This window comes from Dendropsophus ebraccatus, chromosome 7 (genome assembly GCF_027789765.1).
Source record: "Dendropsophus ebraccatus isolate aDenEbr1 chromosome 7, aDenEbr1.pat, whole genome shotgun sequence".
NCBI classification, from domain to species: Eukaryota; Metazoa; Chordata; class Amphibia; order Anura; family Hylidae; genus Dendropsophus; species Dendropsophus ebraccatus.
The window spans coordinates 110,388,531-110,408,719 of record NC_091460.1 but is presented as its reverse complement, the minus strand read 5'-3'; the positions used below and the strand labels follow the sequence as shown (position 1 = coordinate 110,408,719).

The following is a 20,189-nucleotide window of genomic DNA, read 5'->3' as shown; positions in this document are numbered from 1 at the left end:
CATGTGTATTGGAGTGATAGGAAGAGATAACGGTTGATCAACAGATAATTAATGCCCGTGCCAAGCTTTAGAGTTTAAGGCGTTGTCCAGGATAATTTGATACTTATCCTGGCGGGGCTGCGGGGTTCATGTCAGTAATGTATACTTACCTCTCCTGCTCCCCTCCATCTGCCAGATCTCGGGCTGCCTATTCTGTGCCGCTGTCAGTGTTTTGGAAACATCCAGTGATGTTCTGCTTCTTCTGTAAATGGTCGTCAGCATAGACAGGATAGCACCTGTACTCACCGGCCATTTCTGGCGGGAGCGGAACGTCACAGGATGTTTCCAAATCACTGACAGCGGCAGAGAATAGGCAGCCTGAAATCGGCAGCGGCAGGGGAGCAGTACAGGTAAGTCTACATCTCTGACATGTCCCCTACAGCCCGGCAGGATTTGCCAGTATCAAATTATCCTGAAAAATGCCAAATCCAGCTATAGCGCTGGAATAAATTCCCCTTACGGCAATCGTATATAAATCAAAAAATATATCTACTACGGATAATTGGGGAAAACACCATTAAAACTATAACTTTTAATAATACAATTAAAATAGAAACACCCCACAAACAATTAATACCATATGCTGGCAAACACAAAGTCAGGGATCACTAGTTCAGTCTACAGGTAGCCACTGCACCAGACTGCACCTCGGCAGGCCCCGGAGCTAATACAGTGCATCGGCTTATTATGTACCCACTGGTATAGTTTACAGCATTTGGCACTTTAGCAAGGGGATATGTTTACCTGCACAGGACACTTTTTTTTTTTTTTGTAGTCACCACTGTAACTACAATTAGGTACTTTGTTATTTATGCACTTTAATACCCAGATTAACTCATTCCCTCTTTTGTTTGCCATTCCCCTGATGATAATTGGTATATCCAATAGAAACGGGCCACGTCGGGAGGCAGATATAGGGTTTCTATAGGGATTGGATTTCAAAGGATAGATCGGGGCAGGGGTCGCCCTTATTAGGGCGAGTGCCCCGACAGACCCTGTGCGAGCAGGGGTAGGATCGCATATACACACACACGTATTTAGGGGCGTATAGGGAGAGAAAAGAAGGCCTGCTAATTGTGAGTGTATACTCCTGCTGTATACTGGACCATGGAGTGACACACCATGAAGGATTTGGACAACTGAATGGGTGAGATCGTATCTTTTTACTTTGTCTACCGCATTCATTATCTTGGTGTGGATAAGGGTCCAGAAGTGCCACGTGGTTGGTGCGTGACCTTGTGGAATTACACCTGTACTTTGTGTTTGCCAGCATATGGTATTAATTGTTTGTGGGGTGTTTCTATTTTAATTGTATTATTAAAAGTTATAGTTTTAATGGTGTTTTCCCCAATTATCCGTAGTAGATATATTTTTTGATTTATATCAAATTATCCTGGACAAATTTACATCTGGTATCTGCAATAAAATCCTAACCCTTCGATATGTAGAATATTAGTTTTACTTATGTTTCTTTTTATGCAAATGATGATATATATTGTTTTGGGTGAGATAAGCATTGAAGACAAAGGTAAACTCGACACTTCTTTAACTTGATTATAATTTCCATATATTTTCCTATCTCCGTCGCGATGTGCAGCAACGCTTCATTTCATGACTTCTCAAATATATTTACTCCTCATAATTGGCTTTGACATTTCTGCTTAGTCACACAGTTTGTTTTTGATCCCTTCAGCACATAAATTGTATTGCAATGAATAATGTTTGCAGTAAATGCACTTTTCTTTGTCCGCTCCAAATGAAAGATGTGTGCTGAATGAAAGCCACAAACCGTCTATTGTAGTTTCTCTGTACATAGTTGTAATTTATTGGTCATACGATTGAACAATTTACTAGTTATATTGCTGTGTTTCTCCCCTATTCATCTATCCCAAATCCCTCTATCTAGCAGTAAAAAAGCAGCAGGTGATATATTCACACAAAGCATGGATTCCCATATCATTTATATACATTATGCATCCACTTCTGAGAATCAAAAACAACAAAGTATGCTTCATGTTTTAACAATTGGCCTAATGTTCTGTGGTAGATTGTATGATGTGAGATTAAGTTCATACGCAATAGTTATTTGAGTTGATATAGTGTACTTAAAGAGGTATTACAGTCAGGTAAAATACATGTTAGATAATCCCCCCTCCTGGGGACTAACAGTTTCCTTTCAGTCTCCTTCCCCCAGTTCTGAGCTGCTGCTTTCTGCTGAAGACACAGAAAACTACGTGTGAGCTGTTTCATCCGTCTGCCCCTCCTCCCTTCCAAGACAGCTCATGTAAACAGTGTCCCTGACCTTAGAATAACCCTCCCAGCATCACAGGGTGCAGCTGTCCAAGTCCAAGGAAAGTGTTTATGTGAGCCGTCTTGGAAGGGATGGGGGAGGAGGCAGATCAAAATGGAAATTGTTTGTGAGCTGTTCAATCAGTTTTACTATAGTGTCTAATTCTCAAATTCATTATATGGACAGGATTGTAAATTGCGTTTGTGAGCTATTGTTATCATAACTATTAAAATCTTTATGCAAAACAAAATGATAAGGGTGGGCTACATCAAATCAAATAGGTGCAATCACTCTAGATATACTGTTACATGATTATTTTTATGATTGTTTATTTTATTTTATATCTATCCTAAGATAATAAGAAAGTAATTATTAAAAGAGCAGACTAGATGACCAGGTGGTCTTTTTCTGCCCTGAATCTTCTATGTTTTTACCAGCTTCTATGAATATATACCAGTAGAAGAGAGAACAAAGTGTATACCCATACACAGAAGATGAGGAATTGTTGTTTTCTTCCCCGTTTAGATCCCCAACTCCCACTAGCAGCTTAAATAGTAGAGGAAAAAATGTCAGGATAAATCCAATTTAGTAAAAAAAAAAAAAAAAATCACATTTACTTAAGAGTGCCAATGAATTAGACAAAATCCAACATATAAATATAATAAGATAAAGTGTTTAATGAATAAGTAAATGTCACCCATAATGTTTAGAACAGGAGGATAGGGATGGTAGACTCTTTGGCCCCCTTCACACGTCCATGGCTACGGTCAGGAAGGACTGATCACGAAGCCTTTCAGGAGGCTTCAAGAAACCATCAGTGTTTCAAGACCGTTCTTACGAACGAAGAAAAAAAAAAAATACTGTTCCAGGTTCTGCCTCTTTCCTGGGGCTTTGGTGGTGCATTTGTGGTGTCACTCGTGGACCATAACGTGTGTAGGGGGGGGGGCAGTGGCCTCCTGTGGCTGGAGGCATAATGCTTCCCTGGCCAGAAGAGTGATTAACTGGGTCGGGTAAAGGACCAGTGTCAGCCCCCGGCAGAACTTGTCCGAGTAATGCCATGTTATGAATTCTGGGCAGATTCCAGATGTGAATCCAGAGCTATCTGGAATTTTTTATGGATGCCCCATATGGTTCTATGGGACATCTGTGCCGAAATTCTGGACAAATATAAGACATGTATTTTAAAAAATAATCCTGAAGGGTATTTGTGCCCCAAAGAACCCTATGGGTCTGGAAATTTACCCAAGTTTCCTAAGAAATGTGGGTAAATTTTACAGATGTGTGAAGTGGTCATTTTGGAGGCCTTTAACCTCTGTTTGTATCGTATATCTTGCTACTAATAAAGTACATTGTTTTTTTGTATACATTTTGGAGTGCATCCTCTGTGTATGGGTATACATTCTGTTTTTACTTCCCCTGGTATGTTACTGTTAAAATCTCAATTATTAAAATAATAATAATAATAATTGTTGATTTACGAACACATTCTATTATAGCAGCTGATTAACTTAAGTCCTAAGCCCTTGGAGAAATGAGTGGGTTGAATTGAAAGAACATTCACCAGTCTTTCCCCAAAAGTTAAATGTCTCTTGTGTTTACTCAGGAGATCAAACCATTCTGCTACCCCATGGGATGCCTACTTTCTATTTCAGAAACTCATTTGCAAGGCTGAAAGTCTGTTCATATTGTGGAAAAGGAATATTGTATTAGCAAAGTCTGTTCATGTGGTCTTTTATAACTATGACAGAAACATGACCCCTGGGTTAATACTATTTTAATATAAAAAGCCATTTACTGTTGTTTCTGTATGAAATGTAACACAAGAGTCAAGTCTGTGATATACTGATAGAGTCGAATTTTAAATAACATGCAAATGATCTTATTAAAGGGGTTATCTGATGAGTATGAAAAAAAAAGCTCCATACTACATACTAGTGCCCCCATTCTGCCAGTGTGCCATTACCCTCATTTTCAGGGACCTATTATATGGGGAAGTTATCTGCCCAATTAGGTAGAATCTGGCAGATATCTCCCCATGAGAAACTGATAATCGGCTGATCGTTGTCTTTCAGCAAGTTTAGAAACCATCGGCCACAGACCATGCATCACTATGTGTAATAGGAGGTACATGGTTGGCGGCTGGTAAAAGAGTATAGAAATTAATAAAGTATTACTGACCTTTCCATGCTCCCCTGGTGTCCTTCTGCCTGTTTCCATCTCACCGCAGCCATCGCTGACACTTGTTAACCAGTCTGTGCAGTGACAGGCTACTCAGCCAATCACTGGCCATGGTGATGTCCTTTCTTGCTCCAGTGATTGGCTGAGCAGCCTGTCACTGCTGAGACAGGTCAACAGCAGCTGATGTGAGCATGGAACAGGCAGGAGGACACTGGGGAGCCTGGAGAGGTAAGTAATAACTTTATTATTTTCTATATACATTAAGGGCTGCACGGACATCGCTAACGATATATATGTACAGCCCTTGCTGCACGATCATCGAGGTGTGTAATAGGATCGGTAAAAAAAATGACAATCTATTAGATTGACGTTTGCTTACATAGAAAATCAGGCCTTATAATATGCCCTTAAACGTGCCACTTTTTCCCACAGTCCTCTTTGCAGACTTCACACTACCACATAATCTCCCACTCTGCCTATTGGTTACCCACAGTGTACACTCTCCACCTTTGGAAACCATGTGAAGCTGTGACTTTAGCAAGGGTACTGGCTCGTGAGCAGATGCTAAAGCAAGCTAGTGCCCTAAGAAAGACAAAGATTACATGGTCTGAATCTCGGGCAGAAGGGTAAAGAGTGAAGAACACAATGAAAAGGACCACAGGCAGTGCCAACTACACCACTTCAGGGGGAAGTCATTGGTGGAATCCATGACATAGTGAGGCTGTGGCTATTACATTTCTTGGCTGTCTGTTATATCCGAACATGCTGGTTTGAAATAACTATAATTATGTTCCCTAGCTGCCATCCACATTTCGCTGCTCTGGTCCACTGGTATGCAGATGCTTTCTGGTCTTGAGATATTAAGTGGCAGACACGCTCATCTATTCAGTCGCTGTAGCACTGTCCCGCCTCTGCCGCTCAAGATCAAGATGCACCGAAGCGGTGGAGGACAGGAGCGGTGGAATGTGGGTGGAAGTGCTAGAGCCGGGGGAGGTAAGTTTATATTGTTTCTACCCACCCCCTCTCAGGGCATTGCTGAAAAATAGATCTGGACAGAGTACTCCTTTTAAAATTTGTGAAAAGAGTGAAATTAAATGCTTCTACCATAACATATCTTACAGAGAAGTTTTCATTTGCTTAACTTGAATATACCACTTTGCAGGCTATATTAAGTCTAACATAGCCCCAGATGTGCGCCGCCACGCTGAGTCAGACTCTAGTAGCTATAGGGGGCTCAACCCATACATATCTTAGGGCCCTATTACACCAACAGATTATCTGACAGATTTTTTTGAGTCAAAGCCAGGAATGGACTATAAACAGAGAACAGGTAACAAAGGAAAGGCTGAGATTTCTCCTCTTTTCAAATCTACTCCTGGCCTTGGCTTCAAAAAATCTGTCAGATAATCTGTTGGTGTAATAGGGCCCCTTATCCAACAAAGGGGTGCCACTCAGTGTCTAAATATCACTATCAAGTATCCACAAGACTTAATATATGCACTCTACAGACTTAATATATGCTAAATCGTCTGCAAATTTTTTATTAAATATCATAACAAAAAAGGAAACAACAAGAAACCTGATTAAAAACACTTAAAAACTCCCAATACAGGACAACATATTCAAGGTTCACCCAAAAGAAAAAAATATGCTGTGTGTATAACCTACAGGGGGCTGCACACAAATAATGTTGTATCCATGATCTGAGTAAACCTATATAACCAGTAAGTAAATAAATCAGCTAACTCGGTCCTCTTTCTGATCAGTTGCCCTGTTCCTGTTATTTTCGTCTGTATATTGATATGCAAATGAAGGTAGTTGAGCACAGGAGGTAATACCTGGGAACTGCAGTTAAAAGTTCTCTCCTCCCCCCAGATGATGCGCGTCTCCTCCTTTTCTCAGTGACTGTTATGATGACGCTGGATGCGGCTGCACTGGCAATCCAGGCCGGTTGGGGGGATACAGGTGATGCGCGTCATCGGGGGGGGGGGGGGGGGGCACTTTTAACTGTGCTTTCCAGGCATTACCCCCTATGCTCAGCTACCCTATACTCTATTTGCATATCAGTATACAGAGTAAAATAACGCATTCACTTTAAGGCCACATTCTCACAAACCTAGAAATGCATGCAGTCAAAAACAGATGTTGCACTCACCAATAGCCTTGCAATGTTGTGCACTTACCAATAGCCCTGAGATGTTGATGATCAATACACACCCTACCAAGACTGGAGTGAGCTATTACCCTACCTATCAAGCAAAAACCCTAAACCTAGCATCTTCAGAATATATCTTTTTTTTGCTTTTTATTTGCCTTATTTTGTGCAGCTCAAAACAAGTCATTGCTGCTTGGACGCAATCCACAAGCCGGATGGATTCTGCTGGCTGGCTGACCTCATCATAGTTGCTTTTTTATTTGAAATAATGTTTACCTGTTTTGTTGCCAGGTCAGAGCAGATCTAGTGCCTTTACTGCAGAAAAACATGTAAAAACTGCAAAAAAAGTAATAGAATAATACTAAGTAATAGAATAATAATGGCTACAAAACAGTGGTGGATCTTTCCCTTCTGTTCCTATAAGTCTTATTAGTCATATGCTGTTTACCCTCTGTCTGAATGTCAGCCACTCCTTTGGCTCTCACCAGCCAAATGTTCTTCGATCTACTTTTGCATCTTGCTCAAATATATAAAATCAGGAGAACTTTTTTTTTTTTTTTTTTTTTTTAATGCAGCAAATGGGTTCTTTATAAATATCATTTAGCAGACCTTCTTTTCTTTTCGTTCAAAGCGACTCTGTACCAGCACTATTCCGCCCCCAAACTGCTGATATTCAGAAGAAAAACTTCTTTTATGAATGCCCCTGGGCAGGATTTCTCCTATTCATGAATTGTCTGAACACTGCACATGTTCTGGATTGTTAAGGCACATGTGTGTTTAGACAAATGATGATTAGGAGAAATAAGATAAAAAATTACCCATAGCTCTCAACAGCCAAAGACCAGAAAGCTAAAGGTGAGTGTGCTCAAGGGCTGATAGTGAAGTACCGTGCTAAGTGCTTTCACTCAGTGGGATCCCATACCCAGGGAGTTACAGCACCCTGGGGTCACCACTCCCAGGGCACTTCTGGCACCTCGGCTCTAAGCCCCCTCGAGCCCCTGGCACAGATCCGGAGGATCATGGCATCTTGCACCGACCGACATGCCACGCCGGCCACCTGCTCAACCCTTATTCCCTCTGTGTGGTTCCCTGCTCTCTCACGAACGGTACTACACTTGATCTTAGCCAAAAGGCCGAGAAGCATTACTGCCTGGGGCATTACTAATGGTGAAGATGGCGGGGAGGAGGGACGGAGAGGCGATTAAGGCCTAGAGACTGTAGGCCACTCCAATTTGACACAGGGCTGCAAGTTTAAAAGTTGTTTTTAGGACAATAACTGCATCACCTGCGGAACTAACCCCAGGACAGATCTTGGATTAAAAGCAGCTATCTGAGGGTACAAGTGGTTTGCGGGAGATGTACAGAGTTGCTTGCTTTAAAAAGCTGACAATTTTTCCATCTGTTTCGGCATCCATTTGCATATCAGTTTATATCCCTTTCTGGTTTCTCACTTCTCCTGCATATGCTCAGGGAAAAAAGCTGATGATTGCAGATAACTTTTAGACAGGCGTGAACGTAAATACCTTCCGTTTATATCCGTCACCATGGACTATAATGTAAAGAAAGAATAAATGTGCTCTTTCTGTCAGTGTTCCAATTTTTGTGTAGACATGAGAATGAACAAATTTTTATGTCCTTCCAAATAAAATCAAACACTCACAGATTTGATGACAATGGAGCACAATAAAAATTCACTGAAATTAAAGGGGTATACCGGTCAGGTCAATAGCCGGCTGTGTCTGCACTCTTTAGTGCTGGGAGGGTTAATCAGATTGAGGTCACCAGCGACTTGACCTCAGACTTACCCTCCCAGAATTACAGAGTGCAGAGACAGACAGCCAAGGACATTGTTTACATGAGCCGCCTCACAAGGGAGGTAAGAGGAGAGAGATCAGAGTGTAGACGGAGTGGACAGCTCACACACAATTTTCTGTGTCTTCAGGAAAAAGCAGCGGGCTCAGAACTGAGGGAAGGAGACTAAACCGATAGTAGCTAATTATGTTAGTCTCCAGGAGGGGGGATGATTAAACATGTATTTTACCTGACCAGAATACCCCTTTGACATATCTGCCAGGTTCCATTTATCTGGTATCAAAACGGAAAAGAGAAACAGAATTGGTGGAGGTTAAATGGCTGGTGTGAACCGAGCCTAACAAAGCTATTTATGCTTTATTTAGAGCTTCTGTCACTTGCAGGGGCTTTTCACATCTTTTATCTACCTAAAAGCATAAACTCCTTTTGTTACAATAACACTTGAACTGTGAAATGGAACAGAACTGAGGAATTACTTGAATCATTTATGATTGGATAAGAAAGCTGTGAGCCACCTTCAATAACACATTGGAAGGTCAGTCATTTATACTAAATTATTGCAAAGTATCACATATATATATATATATATATATATATATATACATATATATAATTAACTTTTATGAAAACTAACAGAAAACCAAAATGTGGACGTACATAATAATATTCCATATGCGGCATGACATGGAGTATCGTAGCTTAGGTACATGGGCATTGCAACCAGCACTGTACAGGCTTTAATAGTAGACAGATTTTAGTTACAGGGAACTAAACTGCACAAAAAACATTTTGGACAGGCCGACTTTTCTCAAAACAGAGGCAATCCTATTTCAGTACAGTTAGGAGCTGTTACTAAAGCTGCTTCTAGAAAAAAAAAATCTTGGTGGCTGATGCAACAGTATAACACATAAACCTACCACTACAATACGGAGAAAAACGAAATAGTTTTTTTTAAATCAGGTGTTACCACCCTAACCCCTCCCCCTCCACATTTATTATGTAAATGGCCTCTGTGGATATTGTCAGACTGGGGTACCTTGGGCCCATCAGGGAATTTAATTCTAGGGGCCCACCCTACATATACCAGATATAACCAGCGTCAAACCTTTCATATTACTATAGTGACGTTGCACAGAGCTGTGTATGTGACCAGCGATGCTAGCTCACTGCTAGTAACTTGTCAGTCACTCTTTGCTAACAGCATAGTGCGCCACTTAAATTTCTTGAAAATAGAAGTGTCATAAAACTAACAAATCTCAGGCAGGCAGGGCGGGGGGGTGGTGCAGGAACATAATAACGAAAGTATACTTACCCGTCCCCGTGCCCTTGTAGCGCTTCCTTAACAATATCTGACCAGTGGCGATTTAAATGTACCCTGGGCCCCGGGCTGTCCACCTTACCCTTTAGGGAATCTGTCAGCTGTTATTAATGTTTCAATCTACTGACACTTTTAGATGCTGTTAGGTCAAGAAGACACATGGTACCTTAAATATATTTGTCTGTGCTTCTATAGCATAGAAAATGTTTTTTTTTTCTCTGGTACAAAGAGTCCCCAGCACGTTTAGGTATGGGAGGGGGAGTTACAAATTGGTGAACATAACATGTAGATACATATTACATACAAATATGCATAATATATGCACACGTCATACACTTACAAAGGAATGCACATTACCTATATGCATACATAGTACGTATGTACACATACACAATACGTACATCAAATCTTTAGGGATTTGATCAAATGTTCTCATTTCCCTGCAACATACATATGATGTATATTTTTGGTTGTGTCCATGTTGCTCTGATATGCTATGATCGGTATGACCATGTTACCTTGCAGATGTAGGTATAAATCTTGCGATGCAAGATTTGAGTGCCTCTTTAATCCAGGGATATGCACATGCATGCAGAAGTTCTACTATCCACTGCTCCATCCTACTTGTGCTCATTGTGCAGGTGATAGATCTGTGTAGCAGGCAGATATCCAGCTTTATGACTCTGCAATATGTAATGGACCCCCAACTCCCAAACATAATAAATTAAACCAAAGAACGCAAAATCAAGACACAACACAGTGTAATCAAGTGTCAAAGGGTCCTAATTTTATTTAAAATTACATGACACTGAAAATGGTAGACCCCCGACTCACGAAGAGTCACCCTCCAGCACTCAGGTGAGGAAAAACCCCCTGTGGGGGAAACTTCGAGGGAGCCATGGCTGGAGAGTTGCCCCTCCCCTGGGCTTAGAGGGTAATATCATACTATAAATATAGTAAACTGGATGTGAGAAATCTGGCTGCAATATCTGTCACCTTATTGATTGCTAGGCGGATGTATCTCTTCTCTCTCACAGATTCAGGTCCAGGTGGGGACTTGATGAATGGGTAGTCTAAAGCAGACCACCCTTTTCCCACTGCTAGAACCTCCAGATTACATCAGGAGTAGGGGGCAGTAAAGTAGTCAAGCTCAAGGTCCTCTGGCGCATCCAAGATGGCACTGATCAGGGCGCGGTGCATTGCTTTATGGAACCTTCTTTATGACATAAGCGCTTGTCATCACAGTGCACGGTTGCCATTGTTACTGCAGGTAAACACATTTAAGCATTAACCTATTAATGACTGGTGATGCGCTTTACTGCAGAGGTCACTAAACACACACAGCTTATGGTTAGGCCACACTAAGAACACTAAATAATATGGTTGGATGTGGCCCATAGCAACCAATCACAGTTCAGCTTTCGTTTCTCAAATGACTCTGGTAAAATAAAAGCTGAACTGTAATTGGTTGCCATGCGCAACTTAGACAGTCTAACTTGCCCATAGTAACCAATCAAAGCTCAGCTTTAATTTTATAAGAGCTTGTTAAGATATGAAAGATGAGCTGTGATTGGTTGCTATAGGCGAACCAGACTGGCAGGTTGATAAAGCTGCTCCATTGCTGTAAAGATGATGATGATGACGACTGAAACCACATGACATCGAACTTCCCCATAATGCTTTGCAGTCAGCCCTTCCTCCATACCTCCCAACTTTTTGGAGGAACACTTGTGATTCACAGACATTTCTATACACTACAATTCCCAGCATTTTCGGTCACTCAGTTTAGAATCCATTGGTATATGGTTATATACTGTACGGAGGATTTGTTAACATGAAGGAGACTGCTGACAATATGTAATTGTATGTGGAAATGGCGGCCAAAGAGTATTAGGAGGGGATCCCTACCTGGATATTTATGATGCCATTTGGTTGGTGAACTCCTGTCTCTGAAAAAGTTCACCAATCAAAATGCAAGTTACAAACACAACAGATATACGCATTGTGTGAACTCCTAGCCATTCACACAATGTAAAGCACATCCGGTGGCCATACTTGTAGTTTATGGTTATGGTTATTGTAGTCGATGGTTAATTGAATTGCAGGCACACCCAACGGAGCCCGCAGTTTTATTGTAAAAAGATAATGTTCCTGCAGACCATATAGCAGTATCGGCTGTAGGAACGTGCTGAATGCTGCCCGGCGTTCGGCAGTAAAGTCTGTTGCATAGCAAAACAGTGTTATACATAGTGTGAACATAGCCTTAGAGGGGGCGATTATCGGCTGAATGGGTGTTCCTAGGAACGCTTGCTAGTGATAATCGGCCTATGTAATGGGGCATTTAGGCAAACTTGAAGTCCAATTAGAAATTTAAAGGCAACAGATTTATATGCTGTCCAATCTGCAGGAAGCATATTATCTGAAGAAAGGCCGAGTATAACATGGTGTTCACTTAAATCTGCACATTATAGGCTCTAGCGGATGGTCCTATCCAATGATTTATAGAGATCTCTGTATATACATGCATACAAGGAAGGCTGTCAATTGCTGAATAGGACCAGTCCTAATCCTATTATGAGTAGTTACACAGGGACAAAGCTATACATTAATAAGCTTTGCTTCCTCTTGTGTATAACTTTCAGGTTGGTCAACACTTTCATTGAGACTGTGAATTTAAAGTTAGGCCAGTCATAATCTAAACTGTAATTCCCCTTTAAGTTAAAATGCCTGAGGTCCAATCTGCTATTACAAGTACAGCGTGTGAGTAATCAGTGATAAATTATGATTAACTTTTTATAATTCCTCAAGTTGATCCATTTTGCGTCTCAGGGAATCCATTTGTCATTAGATGCAGCTGAGCAGCCTGGATTTATTTGCATTTACTTTGGGATCACTGTATTGTAACTAGCTAATATGCTACATGAATGGATTTACAAATGGGCCTTTAATAAGACACTTACATTGTAGTTAGTATTCATGTCTAATGGTTTGTTACTCTTTACATTCCATACCATCCCTTTTAAGATTTGTCACATTGGCAATTAAAGGGAATGTAGCAGCCTTTTCAGTTTGTTAAAGGAAATTTCCGGAAAATGAGAAGGTCATATTGAGGATTATCTACAGCAGGGCTCCTCAATCCAGGCTTTTCAGCTGCGGCCTCACCAGCCAGGGCATAGCAACAGAGCATAGAAATTGTAGGATAAATTGTGCACAAAAGGAGTAAGACGTTTGTGCATCCATAGAAATACTTGAAAAGCATATAATCACCTTGGTTAGGCATGTTCCCATGGGGAGGGGGACACTCCAGTAGTGATGTGTAGATATTACAGTGCATTACAGTGGTTGGGTTCTGTAAAAATCTCATCCACACATTGTGGAAAAAATCGGCTCAGAACGCCTTCGGAGAATCGCATTAATGGTAATGGACGAAATGACGGCCGCCAAATGGTCAAAAGAAAGGTGGTGTGTGGTTGTGGCCATGATGTGCATTTTAAATCTACAATATGTCAGTTTATGTTGCAGATATGCTGTATATATATTGCATAGCTGCATATTGACTTCAGTGGATAAGGGCATATCAGCGATTATTGCGGATCCACAGTAAAATCTGTTACTGGGTCTGGTTTTGCCCACATAAGACAAACCATAGCTCAGCGTTTAGTTTACAAGAGCTTATTAAAGGGATTATCTAGCGCTACAAAAACATGGCCACTTTCTTCCAGAGACAGCACCACTCTTGTCCCCAGTTCAGGTGCGGTTGGCAGTTAAGCTCCATTCACTTCAATGGAACTGAGTAACAAAACCCCACCCAAACTCGAAACAAGAGAGGGGAGGTCTCTGGAAGAAAGTGGCCATGTTTTTTTTAGAGATGGCTAACCCCTTTAAGAAATTAAAGGGGTACTCCGCCACTGATAAAAAAACAAAACAATCAATCATAAATATAGTTTTCCTACTTACCATCCCTCCTGAGTCTGTCTCTGTTTGAATTTCCCGCTGTTTGCAGGTCCCTGAAGCTCCAGTTGGTGTCTTGATTTTTTCTTCACTTCCTGGTTTGGGGTTTCCCATGATGAACTTTGTCTCCTGTGATGTCTAACTGACTCTGTAAAACTGTTAGATGGCATATTACAAAGTTATATAACTTTGTAATGTGTTTCAATTACTGGGAAAAAGCTTTTTGCTGGAGTACCCCTTTAATTAATTGTAGTCTGTGGACAAAACCAGTTTTCATAGTTTTTATTTATTCCCCCCCCCCCCCCCCACTGCCCAACTGATTTTTTTTCTTAAACTTTTAAAGGGGTATTCCAGTCAAACATAACATTTCATATGTTTCTGCCCATCATGAGACAAACAATTCCTTCCATATTTGTAATTATCTTTCAGTCTCCTTCCCCCAGTTTTGGGCTGTTGCTTTCTGCTGAAGACACAAAAAACGGTGTATGAGCTGTTCTCTCCATCTCCCCCTTCTCCCCCCTTGCTTCCTAGACGCCTCATGTAAACAAGTCTCTGGCAGACTGTATCTGCAACTTTGTAGCTTCTTTGTAATGCTAGGAGGGTTGATCTGAGTTCAAGTTGCTGATGAATTCACTGTGATCAACCCTCCCAGAATCACAAAGTTACAGATAAGGGCTTGTTTACATCAACCATCTCAGAAGGGAGGAGAGAGAAGTGGGGGGGATGGGATAAAAAGCTCACACACAGATGTTTGTGTCTTCAGCTGAAAGCAGCAGCTCAGAACTGTGGGAAGGAGACTGAATAGATAATACCAAGTATTGAAGGAATTGTTAGCCTCCCCATGGGCAGCAACATATGTTGAGTTATGTTTGAGTGGAATACCCCTTTAACATATTCCACTCCCAAATTCTCAATCCCACAATGATCCCAATTCACAGGATTTAGAGTGAATGTGCCACTTTGCATTTATTGTGGATTTTTTTTTTACTAAAACTTGTCTACTTAGCTCTGCCTCGCCATCAACTAGGAGTTTCTTCACAGTCTTAGAAGCTGTGATCTGTAGACTGTGTATGTGTGGGTGGGGGAATTGACTAACAACGGCCTTTTATACGTTGTAAATTGTATAAAGTTTGGTACATGCGAGAGGCAAAGACCCTTTTTGCTATGTCACACCCACTTTACGCTAAGCTCCAGTCACTTGGCTAATACAGTGCAAGGCCACATTCACATTCAGTAGTTTTTCAGGACTGCACATTATTTCTGCACTGGATGTCAATCACTGCAAGTAATTGACATCCACCTGAGATAGAAGGGCAGGCATGGCCGGAGGTGACTACAGAACAATATAGAGAGTGCTCATGAACAATATGCAGTGGGGTGTGACTGTAATCTGCCCTGGGGGAGGTGCTCCATCTGCTTTATATAATTGGTGAATTCTCTGATTATGTTGTCATTTATCTTTTTGAACACATCTCTGAAGGGTTTCTGAGATTTTATATTGATGGGTATTATAACAGTATAATGACCCAGGTTTAATGCTGCGTTTACACGGAACCATTATCATGTGAATTTGCACGATAACGGTCGAATTCGAACGATAATCGTACGTGCAAAAAATTCGCAGATCGTTCCATGTGAACATTCGTTCACCGATTTAACCAATGTGTGAGATAGGCTTTAAGCGATCGCAAAACGAATTTCCGTACGATATATCGTACCGTCTAAACGCTGATCGTTATATAAAAAAAAAAAAATGTTACTCCGACATTGTTAATCGTACGATCGGACGAATTATTGTTCCGTGTAAACGTAGCATTACTCTAGAGAATAAATTAAGCTGACCAAACTACTTAGAAAGAAAATTAACAAAAACTGTTGTACAGTATAGCGGTGATGTACAGTATGTACTGCAAACTGAAGAATCAATGCATAGTAATAGTGTTTTTAGCAGCTTTGTTTGTGCGTCTTATTAAATATGTTACAATTTTACAGCTTTTATAGGCACACGTGGCCTAAATGTAGCAGCATACCTACTACTACTTATCTATTACTAATAGACTGCAATGTGTAAGGCTGTAAATAGGAGCAAAAAGAGTGAAATTAGAGTATTTTAGAAAACCTGTATCCATAAATTCGTTATTAAGGGACACGTTCTTTTAGTGGAAAGAAGTTTCAATTACGTACAAGTATGTACACAGAGGTTACAGTATCATTCCACAATGCTGAATATGGGGTTTTTCACTGTGTCAACCCAATAATTTTTTGTCTATGTAAAAATAAAACATAAACAAAAGTGGGTATGTACTGTAAGCAAGTGCAGTTAAAGTCAGGGCAAACTATACATATTTGGTGAAAATGGCCTTTAAAGGGACCTGTCACCCCCCGTGCCGGGGTGACAGGCTCCCGAACCCCCATTAGAGCCCCCTATACTCACCTAATCCCGCCGGGTCCCGCTTCTGGATCTGGTCGGGTGATGAAGATCTCAGCCGCTGCAGCCCGGCGCGCGCGCTGAGAGATGAGTCCAACGCTCATAGAGAATGACGGAGCGCTGGACTCTCCTGTCATTCTCTATGGGTGTTGGACTCATCTCTCAGCGCGCGCGCCGGGCTGCAGCGGCTGAGATCTTCATCACCCGACCGGATCCAGAAGCGGGACCCGGCGGGATTAGGTGAGTATAGGGGGCTCTAACGGGGGGTCGGGAGCCTGTCACCCCGGCACGGGGGGTGACAGGTTCCCTTCAAATTAGATCTCCCATCAAAGCCCGTATTAATGCTGATAGCCCATGTGATCTAGGGCAATTTAAGAGTTAATCTTCAAACCATTGTGGTCTAATCTTTGATCTAGTCTTTTATTTTTGATAGCCAGGTTGGTATACTTATTTTCAGGCTCTAGAATTGCTGTCCTGATATTTAGCTGTTCTCCTAGACATGAGTGCAGGAGGGGGATAGAGAGAACTAGAACTGCCCAGCCACATAGTTATCTCCATGATAGGGCAGAGCATTTAACTTTTTAAGGAAGTCTTTAAAGAATCCGTTCAATAGCAGGCTGTCTCCCAGCTTGTGGAGAAAGCAGTTTTTTAAGGGAACCTGCAGGGGTCAATGAAGCCACTTGGATGCCTGGTCCGCTCTGCTCCCCGTCCCCCCAACACTGTATGCCTGCCAGGAGGAGAGCCGCTCTGCTCCCCGTCCGCCCCAACACCGTATGCCTGCCAGGAGGAGAGCCGCTCTGCTCCCCGTCTGCCTCAGGTCCCGTCCACCTCTCTGCTCCCCTGTCCGCCCTGCCGCCATATGCCTGCCAGGGAGGTGTGCCACTCTGCTCCCCCTGTCCGCCGCCATATGCCTGCCTGTGAGGCGTACCTCTCTGCTACCCCGTCTGCTCTGCCGCCATATGCCTGCCAGGGAGGTGTGCCACTCTGCTCCCCCTGTCCGCCGCCATATGCCTGCCGGGAGTTCCTGTCCGCCCCCAGCAGCCATACGCTTGTCGGTGAGGTGTGCCACACTGCTTCTCCGTGGGGCGATCGTTCATTCCTTCATTTCCCTGAAAGGGGTCAGTCATTCCATCATTTCCCAAGATTTGATCAAATCCCTAGTGATTTGATCAAATGCCTGGATTCTATCATTTCACTGCAACAGATAGACTCACTCTGTGCTTTCATATAGTAATTAGGCCTCCCTGTGCTTCCATATAGTAGTAAGGCCCCCTCTGTGCTCCAATATAGTACTTAGGCCCCTATGTTCTTCCATATCGTAGCTAGGCCCTCTCTGTGCCCCCATATAATATTTAGCCCCCCGTCCTCCCGTATAGTGGTTAGGCCCTCTCTGTGCTTCCATATAGTAGTTAGACCCCCCTCTGTGCTTCCCTATAGTACCTACGCCACCTCTGTGCATCCTTATAGTAGTTAGGTCCCTTCTGTGCTCCCATATATTAGTTAGACTCCCTTTGTGATCCCATATAGTAGTTATGTCCCCTTTGTGCATACCATAGTAGTTAGGCCTCTCTGTGCAGGTAGGCCCCCAGTAGATATCCCCCATGCAGCAACTCCCCCAAAGCTGTCTTTTAGCCCCCAAAGTAGGTAGTATCCCCCTGGTAGTTAGCCCCCAGTAAAGCATATCTGCCATGTCAGTAATCACCCTGTAGGTATTTCCCTTGTAGCTAGTCCCTCTGGTTGTTTCCCCCAAGTAAATAATATCCCCGTTGTAGGTGCACTCACAACTTATTTTTACTTTTCTGTGCACAAAGCTGTCTGGGGGCTCATTTTTGTGCCATTATGTGTAGTTTTTATCTGTAATATTTGGCATTGATGTAATATTTGGCAATTTGATTTCAAGTTAAAATAGCTTTAAATGAAGAACGCTCTATGCTGGCTATTAGCAGTGCTCCTCTGTGATTGGTCAGCCATCGGTCCCATGGGAGCCTTGAGACCCACAAGCCACCCTAAACTACCCATATTATATTCCAACACAGATCAAGATGGTGGGTTTGGAATGTTTTATTCTCATATTCAAATATATATAAGGAATCACTAAATTAGTGGTAGAATTATGTGTAGAACTGGATTGGAGCAAGGCAAGCTCATATTGGCATTGTCACTTGTGTCTCCACGAGAATACTATGAGATGGCTACTAGTGCTATTGGTCAATCGATCAGAGATACTTTAGATTTTGTAAAGAATAAATAGAAAATTGGAAAATTAGTGTGTAATGTTACATTTACTTTTGTAATGAATGAAGCCTTGGTGCTGTGGGGCTTCAGCATAGTTTATTAGGCTTTGTTGTCTTTCTTTATACCAAATAATAGAATAAATGGATACTCCGGCAAACAAAGCTTCTTTCAAATCTATCATATATATTTGTAAATTACTTCTATTTAAAAATTTTAAGTTCCACAGTACTTATCGGCTGCTGTATGTCCTGCAGGAAGTGGTGTATTCTTTCCAGACTGACACAGTGCTCTCTGCTGCCACCTCTGTCCATGTCAGGAAATGTCCAGAGCAGGAGCAAATCCCTATAAAAAAAACTCCTGCTCTGAACATTTCCTGACATGGACAGAGGTGGCAGCAGAGAGCGCTGTGTCAGACTGGAGAGAATACACCACTTCCAGCAGGACATACTTCAGCTGATAAGTGCTGGAAGACTGAAGATTTTTTAAAGAAAAGTAAACCACAATCTATATAACTTTCAAACATCAGTTGATTTGAAAGAGAAAACATTTTACTGTAGTTCCCCTTTAAGTAAAATGAGTTTACCTTCTATTTTCCACTTATATCTTCACAGTTCTTTTGTTTGTATCCTCATTGTTCCGTGTCCAGTACTACCTGATGGTTCATACTAAATTCATTATGTAGATGACCTATTTTAACCCACTGTCAAGGTTCCTGTAATGCATCTCAGCATTTTGGACAGCTGTGTCCTCTCTGATATAATAATCCGATCATATGTTATTTAAGGCTAGGCTGTTTGTCATTAGAAAGGTCTCTAGATGTTACGAGGGATGCTGGACACGTAGACAAGTCTCAGTAAAAGCATGCATAGCCGGCCTTATATTTTCTGCTTTAGAAGTCCTAGATGATCCAGTTGAAGTACAGTATGTTCTGGACTGTTCCACCTCAAAATGTGGCCCAAAGCTCATGTATCGCCTCTCCTTAATCTGCTGGGGTGACATATCATGGCCGCAGCATGACAACCGAAATGCAGAATATCGTGCTGGCCATTATACTATGCATGGTCTGGGGCTGCCACTTTGCTGTTTATGAGTGTCCTTCTGCTTATCCCAAGACCTTTTACACCTGTTTTATCGCTTGTTTTGTGTATTCATTTTACAGTGTGTGAACCCAGCCTCAGAAGAATTTTTTTAATGGAAGCATAATGATTTACTAGTAATCTGTTGTGTAAACTGAATTTATGACACTGGAACTGCAGTTTTCTGGGTACAGTGGTCATATTGCTTCTTTTGCCTCTTTGATTAAAGGGGTACAGATTTGTAATTTCCTTCTATTTAAAAATCTCAAGTCTTCCAATACTAATCAGCTGCCGTGTGTCCTGCAGGAAGTGGAGTAGTCTTTTCAGTCTGACACTTTGCTCTCTGCTGCCACCTCTGTCCATGTCAGGAACTGTCCAGAGCTCTACTGCTCTACTACCTCTACTGCTCTTGACAGTTTCTGGCATGGACAGAGGTGGCAGCAGAGAGCACTGTGTCAGACTGAAAAAAATGCATCACTTCCTGCAGGACATACAGCAGCTGATAAGTACAATATATGTAAATTACATATCTATATTACTTTCAGTTGATTTCAAAGAAAAAAAAATTGCGGTTAAAAAAAAAAGTACGTGCTTAACTTGGCATAGAACCTATAGCTTTTGTATAATAACATCTGCTGTGTGATTTGAATGATAGGTTTAGAAAGCAGCATATCTGTGACTTGCTATACTGGGAAGTGTGTGTCACT

General features: G+C 41.8%; 1 protein-coding gene across 7 annotated transcripts in view; it reads left to right on the top strand.

Annotated features, from left to right (window-relative positions):
- The window catches only part of PSD3 (pleckstrin and Sec7 domain containing 3), a 286,235-nt gene that overhangs the window by 223,852 nt on the left and 42,194 nt on the right, over positions 1–20,189 (top strand). Inside the window, exon 1 of one of the 7 annotated variants that reach the window (XM_069978148.1) lies at positions 11,430–11,478. The exons of the other annotated variants lie outside the window; for them this stretch is intronic. Within the exon in view, the coding sequence (XP_069834249.1) occupies positions 11,448–11,478 (31 nt within the window). The 5' untranslated portion in view covers positions 11,430–11,447. Of the gene's footprint in view, positions 1–11,429; positions 11,479–20,189 lie in introns of those variants that run through there. 7 annotated transcript variants of the gene reach the window in all.